At 39.3% G+C, this 15,456-nt stretch overlaps 1 protein-coding gene across 5 annotated transcripts in view; it reads right to left on the reverse strand.

Annotated features, from left to right (window-relative positions):
* The window catches only part of LOC113143587 (vacuole membrane protein 1-like), a 50,108-nt gene that overhangs the window by 19,560 nt on the left and 15,092 nt on the right, over positions 1-15,456 (reverse strand). For 4 of the 5 annotated variants that reach the window (XM_026329352.2, XM_026329349.2, XM_026329348.2 and 1 more), the window contains exons 2-4: positions 14,279-14,507; positions 10,571-10,683; positions 1,905-2,018 (exon numbers count right to left, since the gene is read on the reverse strand). In XM_026329352.2, the coding sequence (XP_026185137.1) occupies positions 1,905-2,018; positions 10,571-10,683; positions 14,279-14,393 (342 nt within the window). In that variant the 5' untranslated portion in view covers positions 14,394-14,507. Of the gene's footprint in view, positions 1-1,904; positions 2,019-10,570; positions 10,684-14,278; positions 14,508-15,456 lie in introns of those variants that run through there. The other variant, XR_003297046.1, reaches the window with a different exon arrangement.

The raw sequence follows: 15,456 nt of genomic DNA on the forward strand, positions 1-15,456 counted from the left end.
TAACAAAAATTTAATAACAATGAGCAGTAGCAGTAAAACTTAAAAACAAAGGTGCAGATTTTTTGAAACTAGAAGAAATATAAAAAATAATAAAGTATAATAAATTAAAAACTTCACAAAAATAAATCTGGCATGACCCAGACATGTAACTTCTATGAGCGCTTTGTTAAAGAATTCACCACAAGCTTATGTAACACGTTTTTCAGGTCATTCATGTGTTGTTATTTGTCTTTTCATTTGTGTTGAGCTGATGCTTCACATGGTCATGACTTGCTGGTTTCAGTTAACTGATAATGCTCATAAGGGCTACACACATACCAGTCATAACCAATCTATCATGCAAAAAATACACTAACAAAGGAAAAGCAGTAAATCAGTTTACAGAAAAGAACGATTTAAACGAATGATTTAAATGTTGGTCACAGCTCTGACAAAGCATATATTCAGAAATAGTGTGAAAGGGTCACCACCTGATGCCAAGTCTCTTATTTCACTTTTGTTTGATTAAAGTCTGTTTCCTTACACCTCACAACTCTTCTGTCCTGAGCAAAACCACCTGTCTCAAGGGCCTGAAATGTGTATTTCCATGACATCAGCCATCATTCTCAGGTGACCTGCTGCGTCACAAAGCCGCTGACGTTAACCATTCAGCAGCATACATTCAGATGGGAAGCTTAATGAGCATAAAGGGTGGAAGCAGTGAAGAATAAAACAGCCTCTCCTTGGAGACTGGTGAGAACACACCTGAAGCACAGGTACAAACCCAGATCAAAAACATGCTTTGAAGCATTGAGGCTGCTCAATGTTTTACGCCCACACACACACACACACACACACGCACGCACGCACATATACACACACACACACACACACACACACACACAGACCAAAAGCCTCAAAATCCCCTTTTGTTCCCTCTTGGCCCATGAAGGAGCACGTCACCTGCTCTCCACTGTGTTTTCTTCTAATACTTTACATACTGTAAACTACTAAATATTTTGCATTAGTAGCAAAGCCTGAGCTTGGACACAGTTAAGAAGCTTCAAGAGAGACTGGGGCCTCCAAGATGTGCTGAAGAGCTGGGTGAAATCTTTCTTTATGTGAAACAGGGAGGGACACACCTCTATCAGTGGGGGCCCTTGGGACCCCTGGGTGTAATCTGGTTCTGTGCATGTGACTGTGTCTACCCCCCACTTTCTCCATCACCTCCCACAGACAATGTTTATCTGCTTTAGCTTGCGTACACTAGGTTCACCCTTGGCCCCCTATCTTTTTCTCAGTTAGGTGAATGAGGCTGCGTGGAAAAAAGTGCTGTGCTTTTAACCCTTCCTCTCTGTGCCACAATGAGCAAATTCCAGCATTTGCTAAGAAAACAGAAAGCTGAGCCCCTGACGGTAATCACAGACATGCTGCAAATTCCTGGATGCAAACTAAGGACTTTTCAGGATTAGAAGAAACATTTGTAATGCCAAGTCTCCTGCCAGCAGTTTCTTATGTAAGGGTTAGGATGTATCCTTTACTTTCCCATAAGTTCTCAATCTACTGGAGTCTGACCAATCGACTGTAAGATGTGCTGGGGCTGCTGCAGCTGCAGTCACAAAATGGTTGACTCACCCTGCTTTGCCTGCACAAAATGGCCTCCTTAGTATCATCTGAGTGCAGTTGTGCGTGAGTGTAACTTTTTACCTAACAGAACTCCCTCTGAACATCATTAAAAATATATATAAATCTCTAATTTAGTACAAAAAAGTTTTGCATTTTTCAAAAGACAAGTATTAGATATTCCACGGTGTCAAACTGTGTTTTAACATATGCATCTGCACTTTCTTTGATAAATGTTTTTCTGAAAAATAAACAGCCTTAGAATTATTTATATAGATTCATACTATTTAACAGCAGCTTACCTGAATGTGCATTTTGATAACTGCTTTCCTAATGAGTGTTGCACCAAAAATGTCCAAAACAGAATCAGAAAATGTCCACGTTATTCCTGCCAGGTCCAACAAGAGATTTGGAATCTGGGGAGAAAAGATAATTAGACATGATGGTGTGTAAATTCACGCAACATTTTAAGCAAACCTACAAGTCACTGACAATGCTGTGATCTGATACTTGTAAATGTATATTTCATTTTATTTGAATGCTTTGAATGTTGTTTAAATTTCAATGTAAGATGGACATGATAAAAGTATCTAGAATGATAATCCCCACAGTCGAGGTGGAAAACATTACATAAGGATAGCAGAATATAAAAATCTTGATAACAACAACATAAACTCTTGATAAGACATAAATTGAAGTATCCCCCCCCCCCCCCCCCCACACACACACATCAAACCTGTTTCACTTATTTTTAAAGAAACTGTAAAATACAAAAACATTTTTTTTCAAATTTGTTTTTTGTATTGATTTCTATGAAGTTTTTATCAGAACATGCTGCCTTTATAAATACAGGATTATGTCTGACAGATTAAAGCATTTTAAAAATTCACTTTTCCTATTATTAATTATTTACAATTAATTTCTAGTGAATTTCATATTACAAGGTAAAATAGTTTGGATCTAAATAATCAATTAGGAAAGTGAAACATTTCATTAAAAGGAATTAAGATCAAATTAGAGCAAAGAATTTCTTCTGAGTTTATGTGGATGAGTGACTGTCACAAAGATGTGTGAAATAAATGTGTTTATCCAACTGCAGTTACTTTTGAATGAACTTTAACAAATACTTTGAAACTTTTTACAATGTCATATTCAAACAAATAATGAATTTAGTAAAATATGTTAATTTGGGACAACCTTGTATAACTAAAGATGTGCATTTAGGGTTTGTACATCATCTCAGAATATCAAATTGTCAGCTTGTTGTCAAAATACTGCCTGTGATCTGACATTAAATCTTACCATTTTATATCTAAAAACATATTAATGTTTAAATCAAACGAATAATTAGTGAATTATGCTTTTATAAAATTTGTGCTAGTTTCTAAATCAGTTTAAAGAAGTAGCAGCTGTAACTGGAAGACTTTTCACCTCTTCTACGTATGACCTCGGCAAAATGTTTGAACCAATTACTGAATAAAGTAGCAACTGACAAATTAAATAATTAGAACCTCAGAAATGAGATATGCAGCAATCCAAACTGAGTAGATCTTGAAAATGCATATATTATAATGAACTGCACACCAGAGTGACTTTCAGTAAGTAAATCTTACAGTTGTGTTTCTCACCCTCCTAAAGTTTAGTTGCTTAATTTTAAATGATTAAAATCTCTAAACCCCAATACTTTAGGATGCTCTTTAGAATATCTACACTGTATTAATGCAAATTTATTGACATATTTTGGAAAAAAACATGTGTGATGAAGAACACTTCAAAAGTTGCTTGCTTGCTTATATTTATCATAAAATGAATCTAATAACAAAGAACTTAACTGTTTGAATGCCAAAGGTAAATTAAATCAAGTCCTAAATTCCTGACTTGCCTGCCAACATAAATATTACCATGTTCACAGCAGAAATGCACTTATTCACCTGCCACATATCTCAAAGGAAATATAATGTGAATCTCTAAACATGCTTTCTCATTCTAGGAGAATTATAAACTGGTTTTAGCATGTCTGTGTCTTACCTCTGGTGCCAGTTATTAATTCCATTGTCACTGGGAATGTGAGAACAAGACAACAGACCCTGGTCATTCCAGTGACTCACAAATTCTTACTTTTTCTGCTGGTCTTGCCCTATCCTTCTTGACAGCTCCACAAAAGCCTCTTTTCACAGCAATGACACAGATTTTTTCCTCAATATACCTTTTCTGGGAAAAGATTTTTATTTTTATTTTACCCAGTTCTGGGAAGACAGTGGGAATGCAAAGAAACGCCTGACCCAGGAACTTTTATATTTTTGGAAGAGAGATTCAATATCTAGGTAAATTATAAATTTATTCTTTCTATATTGCTAGATTAACTGATGTTAAATTAAAATTATTTCTGCAAATAAATTATGTAATTCTAGGCTGATATCATAACTCCCACAATAATAGTTTACTAGTAAAATATACTGAGAACATTTCAATCAATGCATGCAGATTTTTTTTTTTTAACTTTGTAGGCCTTATACTAATATAGCAACTACCTAATGAGTTAACAAAGTTATCTGGAGGCAGTAGACAATATAGAACTTATAAACGGCACAATGGCTTTGATTCTTTATTTCTTCTACTACATTTATATGAGCTTCTTGTAATGTTGCCGTAATTTCTCATGAAAATAATTAGATCATTCTTTCTTTGCAAAGCCAGTCTAAGTTCTGTGACACTACTTCTTGTTCCAAATGCTCATAATTTCTGAATATATTTGTGGCTAAATATCCTGTATAAATGTATTTATTTTTTAAAATGGTGAATTACAAGAGGCATTTTTACACCCCTCTTTGATAGCCTCTGTCTCTTTAGTATCTAAATATTTTGCAGAACAAACAAATATATACGTAATTTATTCCAACAGAAATATGCTAAAAGACAATACATTTTAGTGATGTTATATAAATATTCTAGTGTGCAGCGGCTAGGTAAAATTAAATAGAGGTTTCATATGAACAGCCTTTTCTGCCTTTTTTCAGAGTCATTGTAAATTTAAGTTGTTATTGTGTTGGTAATAATGTTTTGTTTTTCCTGAAGCAAATGAGTTTTTATGATGGTTCTTTTCTCTGATTTGATATGATATGAGGTAACATGTTTCCAAATTGCAGCTACTGGATTTTCGATCAAAGACCTCCAGTAGAGTGTTACTGGGCTGCGTTTAATCATTTTAAATCTAAATATCCTTAATGAATGCTTGTTGTGTGTGAAGGGCTTTTTGTGCACTGAATGTATCTTTATCTCACTAAAAAAATAAGCAACTAACAAAGAAAGAAAAAAAAAGAAGAAATAACGCAAAAAAAAAAGATTTATTTCATGTGAAAAGCCAGGAAAATTTGTCTTCTTGTAAAAAGCAAGGCCTCTGCTTCTAAACCATGATATTAATTCAAAAAAATGAGGTGTAGGAGGGGGCTGGCAACACACAATCATACCTAATATGGTCAACAGAACCAGTACAGTGCTGATGACATTCTTTACGGGGTGCAACCCAGTGGACAGGAAATTTGAGAGACATGGGAGGTCGCCTAATAAGGTGGTGGTGGGGGGAGCGAAAGGACACAGAATCTGATTGGTTCACAATTTGAATTTCTGCCTCCACTGACATCCAATCGTCAAAGTTTCTCATTGGACAAGCCTGTAGTTTTAAGTCTAGTCTCTTCCCATACGTGTGCATGTGTGCAAATCTGTGTGTGTGTTGCTCAGCTGGTGGAAGACAGGGAGGGAAGGAATGTGTATGGTTGGTTTACAGCTGAACCTCTGAGGGCTGTGTCTGAACCAGGAACACCTGACAACAGCTGCATGAAGCGCAGACTGAGCCCTGCAGAACCAATCACTGCCATGGAGATGGCCTGTGAATCCCATTCATTTTCTCACATCATGACACATGCATTGTTTACATTAGGTGCCACAGATGAGCTTTTGGCTCATGCAGTGAGCTCGAGCATGAGAATATCACTGCAGTGTGAACAAAGGATCCCTGTGGAGGTGAGGGGAGGGTGTAAAAGGGTGTGTGTCTGTATGTGTGTGTGTGTGTGTGTGTGTGTGATCTTGCGCACTTGTGACACTGTGATTTACTATAGTTGAACTATGCACTTGGACTCCCTCTATTCTGCATTTCTGGACCGGGGAAGTGTCTATCTTGGATGGCTGGGGTTCAGACATCCACACTGTTGTTGGTGGATTATGGAAAATCACCATCCTTGCCAGGCAGCTTGCCAAGTGCTGCCTGCCACCACCCCAGCCCCCGCTCTTCCTCCACCCCCATCACCCCCAGCATGTATGGCTGGGCTTAGCAGCAATTACATTTGGTGAGATCTTGTCAAGGATGCAGAGTCATTAAAACCATGAAGGTTTTGGTTCCAGCTTTTGTTGCTCGACACAGATGCCTTGCTCAGCAGTCTGCCCAGTCACCCCACACGGAGCCGACCTCTGTGGGGGATAATGCTCACATCTGATTTGTTTATAGGCTTGGATATTCTCTTTATACACTTAAGATGGCCAGATAACTGATTTCTCATTTGAATAAGCAAATCAGATGTGCTCCTCAGAAACCACATTTGACTGCTTTTGTTCCTGCCATGTGTTTCATGAACATGAGGCTTCTGTGTTAAAATAAATGAACTTTTGAAATCAAATGACACAGCAATTTCTGCACAATTAAAACACAACAAATATACCAGGTCTGTTTCAACTGATCAGAATAAATAATAGCTGAATTAATGTCTTGAATGAGGGGTGGATTTTCATCTTTGATTCAAATTTGTGATGATGGAGCTGAATGAGCTCTACTTTTAACATGATAGTTTCAAAACCTGTGGTTACAGTTGCCAGGTGATGACAGTTATTAGGAAAATCCAGAGGGGAAAAACCCCAGAGAAGACTTCTTTTTTTTTTCACGTGATAAAGAAACCTTAAAGCATCAATAGATCATTTATCTTAAGCAGAACCATTGCTTTACCTTAGTACATGTTACTATGATATTTTATTTGTTACTACTTTGTTTATGTCTGTACATGTTACTCAACAGCATCAGTTGTCAGTAGTGTTTCTTGAATGCCTGGTTTTCATGCAAAAGTGCATCATTGTACAACATGATATCTGTTGTTTTTAGATGTGATGACAAGTTGCTCAGAGGTTTTCTTTCACAAAAACTGGACTTTTTATTGTGAAAAAGTCAGAAAAGCAAGCACTTTGTTTTAGGTTGGCTTTGATAGGACTGATCGGGTACAGAGTTCAAACATAGACAAAAAACAGGCAGAGACAAGGCACTGTGCTCCATGTGGAAAATTAAAGTGTCAGACAAGGAAAAATCTATGCATAGCCTATACACAAGTCAACACCCACGCACATTTTTTCTCTCCCTCTAACTGTTTTCTTTTTTTTTCTCAATGAAAGTCTTTCACACAGAAGACACACATCTCCGGAGCAGCCGTGAGCCCCCCGACATGAAGACGGTTAAAGTTCATCTCATTAACTCCTGACAAGCCCACGCCCGCTCTCTCTGGTACAGGAAGTGGAGTGATTAAGAAGTCCTGACGTAATCAAAGCTACAGTCCTCCTTCAAAAAAAAAAAAAAAGTAAAAAGAAGAGCTACACACTCAAATCTATCTAGACACACACACTCAAACACACAAAAAATGCACCCCTGAGTCCACGTTGACAAATTCTTTAACAAGCTGTGGTTAAAGGGAAGCTGGTTTTACTCTGACTCACCCCCCTCCTTTCAAACAGTTTACTGGAAATAAAGAGGGAAGAGGAGGGAGGGGGCACTTTCAGAGAAGTCACGTGACAGGGCCGGGCAAACCACAGCACAGAGAGCCTTTGAGTGCAGTAGGCCAGGGGGAGGCAGGCATACGCCCAGCGCAGATGGCCCTGATTTGAGTTACAGGAGATACGATCCTGGGAGTTGGCAATCGAGAATTCACAGCCTGTGAACCCTTTCAATGCCGGACGAAAAAAAAAAACACAAGCCAGGAAATATGTCATTATCAAGTTAGAAGGAATCATGGACTTGATCCATGCATGATGCTCTGATATGGTCTGTGTCAGTGCAGAGGATTCCTCTTCAGCACATCAAGTGCTCTCACACTGAGCTAAAGATTTAAGAGGGGAAAAAAGCTGATGTTCATGACATCAGTGTCTGGAGCTGTTAGAAAAGGCATGACTTCATTATTTTTGAATAGCTCTGTTGAATGAATGAGAAAAAAACCCAGAGCGCTCCGCTGCTGTGCATCACATGCACTTGTGGCAGGAAGTTGGCACGTGCAGGCTGGGAGAAATGCCACTGGGTTTAAGTCAAACTGTTGGCACCTACAAACCTCTGTGACTTGATCGGAGGGGACGAAGTCAGCATCTTAATCCAGCTCTCCTGCTACAGGGTGGAGAGTTTGTGTGTGTGCGCACGTGCGTGTGGTGGGGGGTTGAGTTGAAGGGAGGGAGCATCACATCCTTGATGACCAAATTTAACCACTTCCTGTCTAAACAAAATGATCCAACCATACCACAAATCCTCCAATCCAATCCCAGTGGAGTCTGTTTCCACTTTGCTCTGCTATTGATTTTCTTTCAATCAAAAACTCAGAGACAAATCCACAGCAGATGAACTGTTGTCCATGTCTACATTAAAAGGTGTAAAACAGGTACAAAGCAGAAAAATGAAAATCAAAGTGGTGTCGCGGAATCTCCTTGAGTGAAAGAGGGAACCCTGGGAACATCCGAGTAATGGTAAAAGCCCTGGCAAGAGAAAAAATGTTTCCGTATGTGGTGGGTCCTCCCTGGTGCAAACAACCTGCCTCCAGATGCTGTCCAATCACACCAGCACACATTACATACATACACACGGCAGCCAGATATCACAGAGAGACTAAGAGAGAGAGCAACGACAAAAAAAGAAAGTGTCAGACAGAGCGCGAGGCTCGGGCTGCTGTACTGAGACAGCAGCATGCACCGTCACTTCTAATCTGTCCTTGCACGGATGCGAGACAAATAGGCAACGTTCCTCCTGCGTCACACTGTGAACTTTTTTGGAAAAAGACACACAGGAGCTCTTCGATGCTGAGATGATCATTTAGACAAAATCTCCTCTTCCCCAAACTACGCGTCTGTCTCACTCCACTGTCTCTCGCAGTTTCGATGGGAAGCGCCACTTTATCAGTCAGTGATGTCAGAGCACTCACACACTGAACGCCAGGGATGCTGTTGGTGCTATTCTAACCAGCTGTCCACAGTATTAGCAACAGTGGACCTTACAGAGGGTGCCCTGCTGCTTGTTAAGCAGCAGCACATATTCTTCTTGCCACATTTTTGTGACTTCCTTGAACTTGTTTCAGTATTACTCTCAATAGGTTTCTATAGTTTGTGTCAGTTAAACTATGATGATAATGAAAAAAGTGGCTGATGCAACAAGATCCCTTTAGAGAAACCAGTCAATTTACACACATACAGCACATCTACAAGGCCAAATGTATAATCTATCTTCTGGCAAGAACTGGCAAGCTTTACTTTGAAAAAATATTTCTTTAAAGATTTTTTGTATACTTAGTAAGGGATGCATGATGTGGCATTTTAGCAAATGTCTATCCAGATCAATTTTAAGAGAAGGGACAATACAACAAACGATGCAAAAGTACTATAGGTCACTCAAAAAAGCCTTGACACCAGCAACTGAGCTGTGGCCATAAATGTAACATAATTCACACTTTTGTCCCAAAGAAACTAGTGCAATCACTATTCTACCAATATACGTGAACGCAATAATTCAAAGGGGATATGTTCTTCAGCCCTCAAGCTCCTACACAGGCTGGGGTGGAAGAGATGACTGACAGTGGTGAAATTTAAACAGAGTAACTGTAAAGTAAATGAAATGAATTCCAGTGAAATATAAGGCAACTACTCCATTTTTATGTCGACCATAGGTTTACCAGCAGGTATGCTAAAGGTGGTCCCCAGACTCCAATTTAAGGACCACTGATTCAGTATGGCAAGGAACTTGATGTTTCTCATTTCTAACACATACACACATATATCTGAAGACCAGAGGCATTCTTTTCTTTTGAAATTAATGAAGTGGAAGAAAGCATGCCAGTACTGAACAACTAAACTACAGTGAGGCTGTTACTAATCCTGTGTGCATGATGAAAAGTGAAATGCATACTGTACATAAAAAGAAATCCCTCAGTAATCCCTCGATATCCGGGATACCCTCATAAAAAAAACAAAAAACAGAGGATTTATTTGGTAACAGTCTAATACTGTCTGCTGCAGTTTAATTGCAAATATAAGACTGAGTGAGTCTATTGTAAAGTTCAAAACCAGTCATGGACACAGCTGTTTTACTGGACTTGGCCTGTCTGACTGTTTGAACCATACTGCTGGGGAGAGAAAAGCATTCCTGAGGATGAAGAGTTCTGATTAAAAGTCTTTAGGAAACCACATGCACATTTCCCCTCAATTCTTTCTGTCATTTAGAATCACAAGTAGCAGGAAAATTAAACATTTACAAAGTGTTGTTAGGTGTTTAGGGGGATATTTGATATGAGTACATTGTTTTTGAATTTCAAAATGAAGGGCTGGAAAAGGCGGGAATTTTAGTCAAGCACGTCATTGCTGTTCTGTGAGTCACACTGCTGTGAAAACATTTGATTCGTGCTTTACTGTTGAGATGCTGAGGTGGGGCAGGCAACACACGGACAGGATGCAATGTGGTAAATTTTTAGATTTAGAAAATGAAATGAATTGAAAATGAATTACTGCCAAAAACAGAGCAGAAATGAAATGGTTCCATTTCAACACAGCGTAAAAGTGCTAAAGAGCCCAAGTGGTGAGAAGGAAGTGAAGTAGGTTGTGGGAAGGAGGGGGAGAAATAAAAGGGTATATCATCTTTATGAAGATGAAGAATGAGAAGTTGAAGATGATGCAGGGAGCAGTGTGTCACCTGTGCAGACTGGCTCCCATACAGCATCTCCTCAGACTTCTGGGTATCCTTGTCATCAGGATCAGTGCCAGACAGCCGTGCTGCCAGGCCATTGTAGCTGTATCTGCACCCTGCTGACACACAAACACACACACACATACAGAGAATATTAATTATTGCTGTTTAGCTGTCAGCATTTAGCGCTCTGATGTGATCTGCTTCCATATACTGAGTTGGCGACATATTAATAAATCTTAATTTAACAGAATTTAAACAAAGAGGGAGACACATTAGTTATGTACCATGCAGGTTCTATATTGGTATCAACTTTGTTACACTGTATTTAGATTGATTGAATTGCTTTAACTGTATTTTTTAGTTTGGTTGTAAAAATTTTGTCTTCATATCAAGCTAATTATTATAACAAGCATGTTACCTTGATGCCTGAGGGTTTAATGGAGCAAAAATATCAATATCCACTATCCAAAGGAGGTTGCACTGCTTGACGTCTGGGATTGTGTGATGCTTAAAAGGGAATAAAACGGAAAGGATTTATGAGAACTCAAACCCCTCTGATTATTAAATCATCATGGACACATAAAACACTGGCCAATGCAAGTTCGAAAAATCCAGATGCCAGCTCTAAACAGCATATCAACACACTTTATCTGCTCTGCTCCAAGTTACTTTGGACATGTGGCATTCAGTGTTCACAAAAAAATGTAATAAGTGCTAACAAACCCAGGAGGGTCTAAATGAACCAATATCAGTATCTATATTTGACAGCCAAAAGGAGCTTGTAGCTATAAAGCACTTGAGCCTGTGTGATTTGAAGTTGGGGGGGTTAACAGGAAAAAAGCGGAAGTTATTTGAGGGGCATAATTCCTCAGCACTTGTTCGGTTCACCAAGTTCATACCACCAAAACATGAGAACAGGGAGGGAGTGGGGGCTAAAGACTTAATTAACACAATGAAAACAGCAGCCAAGAAATCCAGTGTTTTTGGAGTTGCTCACAGCTTGTTACTTTAATGTTTCCAGGCACATGGTGAGAACAGAGGTGCAATGGGGATGAGAGAAGATGCTGAGGATATAATTAGTGTGAGCTACAATTACAAAAGGCATATGGATGACTCCAAGCCCCAACACATCCCTAACATTCTACAATGCTCAGACAGCAACTAAAGAAAAACAAGCTTTTGCACTGAAAATCATTTGTCTAGGTGGAACAGGATCACAGCTTCAATCTTTCTCCCAGAAGAACACACTGTAACTGATTAATCACAGCCACATTACTTGTATGTAGCTGGATGGTTGAGCCAGAAGATGATTAGTGAGTAGTTAGCAACCATGGCAGCAACAACAAGCCCAAACAATCATTCTCTGGAGGCGGTGCTATCCCAAAACCTGGCAGCCTGTATCTTTAATCTGGACACCCTCCTCTCTTGTTAACACTCAAGCCTTTGATGAAATCTGCCATTTTTTTCTCAGAATGGAGATGTGCCTTAATCTCCCTGGCAGCTGCTCCATTCAATAGCTCTGCTTCTATTTGTGACCGTGTGCGCGCTTGTGTGTGTGTATTCGTGTGGGAGGCAGTGAAATACATCCACCTGCACATTAGTGGTGTTTGAAGTGGAGCACTTAAAGGAGCGGCAGTCACGGACATAGAGGCTTCAAGAGGTAAAAGACAAAGAGAGACGAGGAAAGAGAAAGGAGAGAGGAGGAGAACATGAGGTCGCAGTGATGCTTGTGGTGGAGAATTTCATGTCTCATCACCAGTGTATCCAGAAGGTGGGAGGGTGGAGGAGGAGGGGAATGTTGGCAGGGGTACTTTGAAAACGGGGGCGCAACAGGTGTCTCCAACTGTAGCGCTGACAAACCTCAGCTGAGGCCATGCCAGGCTGGGGTTACAGGAGTGTAGTGGTGACTGCATGGTGGTAAGTCCAAGAGGAGGGAGGGTGGCACTCACATAACCACAAACACAGCTTCATATAACACACCTCAGAATATGGTGCTTGTTGCTGGTGTGGCTGTAGCTCCATTCAAAGTCATTTTGACTGCACACTAAATAGGACTTAGATTTATTAAGGCAGTGTGTCTCAAATATAACAACAGGAAGTTATAATAAGACGTAAAAGCTGAGGATCACAGTATCACAGTATCCATTCTTACTGTGTCATTTTTTTATATTTCTATCTTATTTAGCATCTAAATAAAATATTTAATGTTAATGATTAAAGGGTGTGAGTAAGAGGTGCTGTACAAATATGTGCTGCATCTGTGTATGGCAATGATTGTACAATAAATCAAAACCTTTTACTACATGTGTTTGTATGCATGATTCCAATTTTGCATTTTGAGTGAGTGTATATAGTGTGTGTGTGTATAGCTAATCCATTACAAACATTAAGAAAACATAGGGGCCACTTAAACTAAAGAGCAGGTTTTGGAAAGCCTGTCAAATGCAGATTCTGTGAATTGTATGTATAACTGTGTGTTTTTAATCTTGTTTGCACAATACTCAGTGAAGCTTTGTTTAAACAACAAGCCAGCCTAGTTCCTGTAAAGCCCCCAGTAGTGAAGAAGTAGCTGAGAATCTGTATTTCCCCTTTGCGTCTGTACCTTCCACATTATTCAGAACAAGGAAACAGACAACAAAGAATGATAAAACTCATATCATGTATCTGTGACCAAGTTCTCTCTTCTCGGCACTCAGAGGTTCTGTCATTCTCATGATAAAACAAAAAATAAACTGACAATAACAGAGGACGTGAAACGATAGTGTAGTTACAGAGAAATTTGTAAATGAGTGTGACATCTAGGTCACTGTGGCACGTATGTGCTTAAATGTGCTTTGCCTACATGTGCGACAGCGATACAACCATGAAACCATTGTTAGTGGTTTCATGTGAGTCATTGATAAACACACCAGACACACTAAAGGAGGCTGTTCATGCAAGGTTTAAAAAGAAACTATTATAAAGTTTAATGTGCTATTTTGATATATTACTACTATAAAGTGGTTAAAGGGTATCTGTCCTGGATGCAAAAAAATATTGCAGACTGACAACATTTCATCTTTCTCTGCAGCCACAAGGCTGAAACCACCACTAGAGGTGTGAAACCACCAACACGACAAGGGGGAAATTCACTAAAAGGAGCTGGGGTTTTCCTAGCAAACGACTTATCAATGAATACATTTCGCACCCACAGCGTGAATGCAAATTTGCACCGCTTCTACATTCAACTGAACTGGTGGAGGTTTTGCAAAAATAACCAAGTAATCTATAGCCACCTGTGAAAAAGAAAATAATAAAAAAAAGAAAAGAAAAAAATATCATACTTAGATTTGTGCACCTAATTTTCTTTCCTTGGCATGTATAGTTTGCCGTTTGGTTTCTAAAAGCCTTTAAAGTTGGATAATTTTCATCTTTCTGACACCAACTGACTAATGACTTCTGGCAAAACCGCCGGACAATTTCAAAAATGCACGATGGTCAATGGCACTTGGGAGATATGAGGTTTTCACCTGATGGCAACAATAATTTAAAGCATACACACTGAGTATTGGTCAAAGCTGTGGTGAATGTACGAGGCCGCAATAACTGCGACCAAAAACTCAGCCATGAGAAATGTTTATAAAAGCTTAACTTTGTGCAGATCCTGCAATTGCCTGCTCTTTAGCGGTTCTGTTCTACAGTACACACAGCCAGTGTGTAACAGGCACTCACCCACATACAAGCTTCCAAGCGCACTTTGGAGATGATGGTCCAGAGGGAAATGCTTCCCTGGAGACCTGCTGACCCCGCTGTCCCATCCACCTCCGTGGCCTCCCTGCCTCAGCATCAGAGCTTAGTTGTAGCACTTCATGCTGGGCGCAGATTGTTTGGTCCAGATAGGGTTGGCTTGGGGAAATCCACTAAGCCGCATTCATAGTGAGGTCCTTGAGAAACGCGACATCTGGGGAAAATGGAAATAAAGAGAAAAAGAACAAAGACAGAAAATATTGTAGGAGTGAATCTCCCTGTTGAAAGTAGTTTTGAGTCAAAAAAAAATAACAGTTTATTATCAACATAAGAAAAAAGTGACACAAATGAGTCAAATACTGACTGATAACATAAAGACAGTTATATGTGGGCCAGTATCTGAACTGTATCTCTTGTAGTTCCTACAGCAGTGGAACTCCTTCTCTGCTTTTTACTATAAATTAGCATAAACAGTCAATGTGCATTGTGTTTTACTGATTGTATGAGTTAAATAAGGCATTAGGAAATTCAGAGAAACACATTTCTATGATTAACCTGGAGTGTTATGCAAAAAGCATAACAAACTCTTTCAAAACCTATGAGAGAATCAAAGTGTCAACAGATAAAGAGAAAAGAGCCCCAAGTGGAGAAGATCAAAGATGAAAATTAACACTGGGAGTCAGGGAGCGTTTGTGTGCACTCTCTCACTGTACGTGCACATTCAAACTGTGGACAGTTTTCATAGGGACTATTTCTTTCTATACAGTAGAAAGTAGTTTAGGGTTGTAATTTCAGAGCCTGATTTCAAAGTGAACCTACTATACTATTTTATTTATTGGTAATCCTCTAATGCATTTGAGGGTAAGAACTCAGCCCCATGAATAATACAACACAAGCCAATATTCAAATACACTGCCAGTGTCAGACAACACTGAAATTCCTGTCTGAAATTCCTATCCATGCAGAAAATCTTTGCACTCATGCAGCTACACCATCTACAGTAACTTACGACTGACCACAATAAATTGTGCTTTTATTATTACATCTACTATCCGCTGGCTTATATTTTGTTAGTGATTAGATAAGCTCCATACTTGTAGCAACACTGCAGATGCTATTACATTTATACAGCAAAACTGAAAACTCCCTGCAATAAGCCACTC

Source organism: Mastacembelus armatus, chromosome 14 (assembly GCF_900324485.2).
Source record: "Mastacembelus armatus chromosome 14, fMasArm1.2, whole genome shotgun sequence".
Taxonomy (NCBI): domain Eukaryota; kingdom Metazoa; phylum Chordata; class Actinopteri; order Synbranchiformes; family Mastacembelidae; genus Mastacembelus; species Mastacembelus armatus.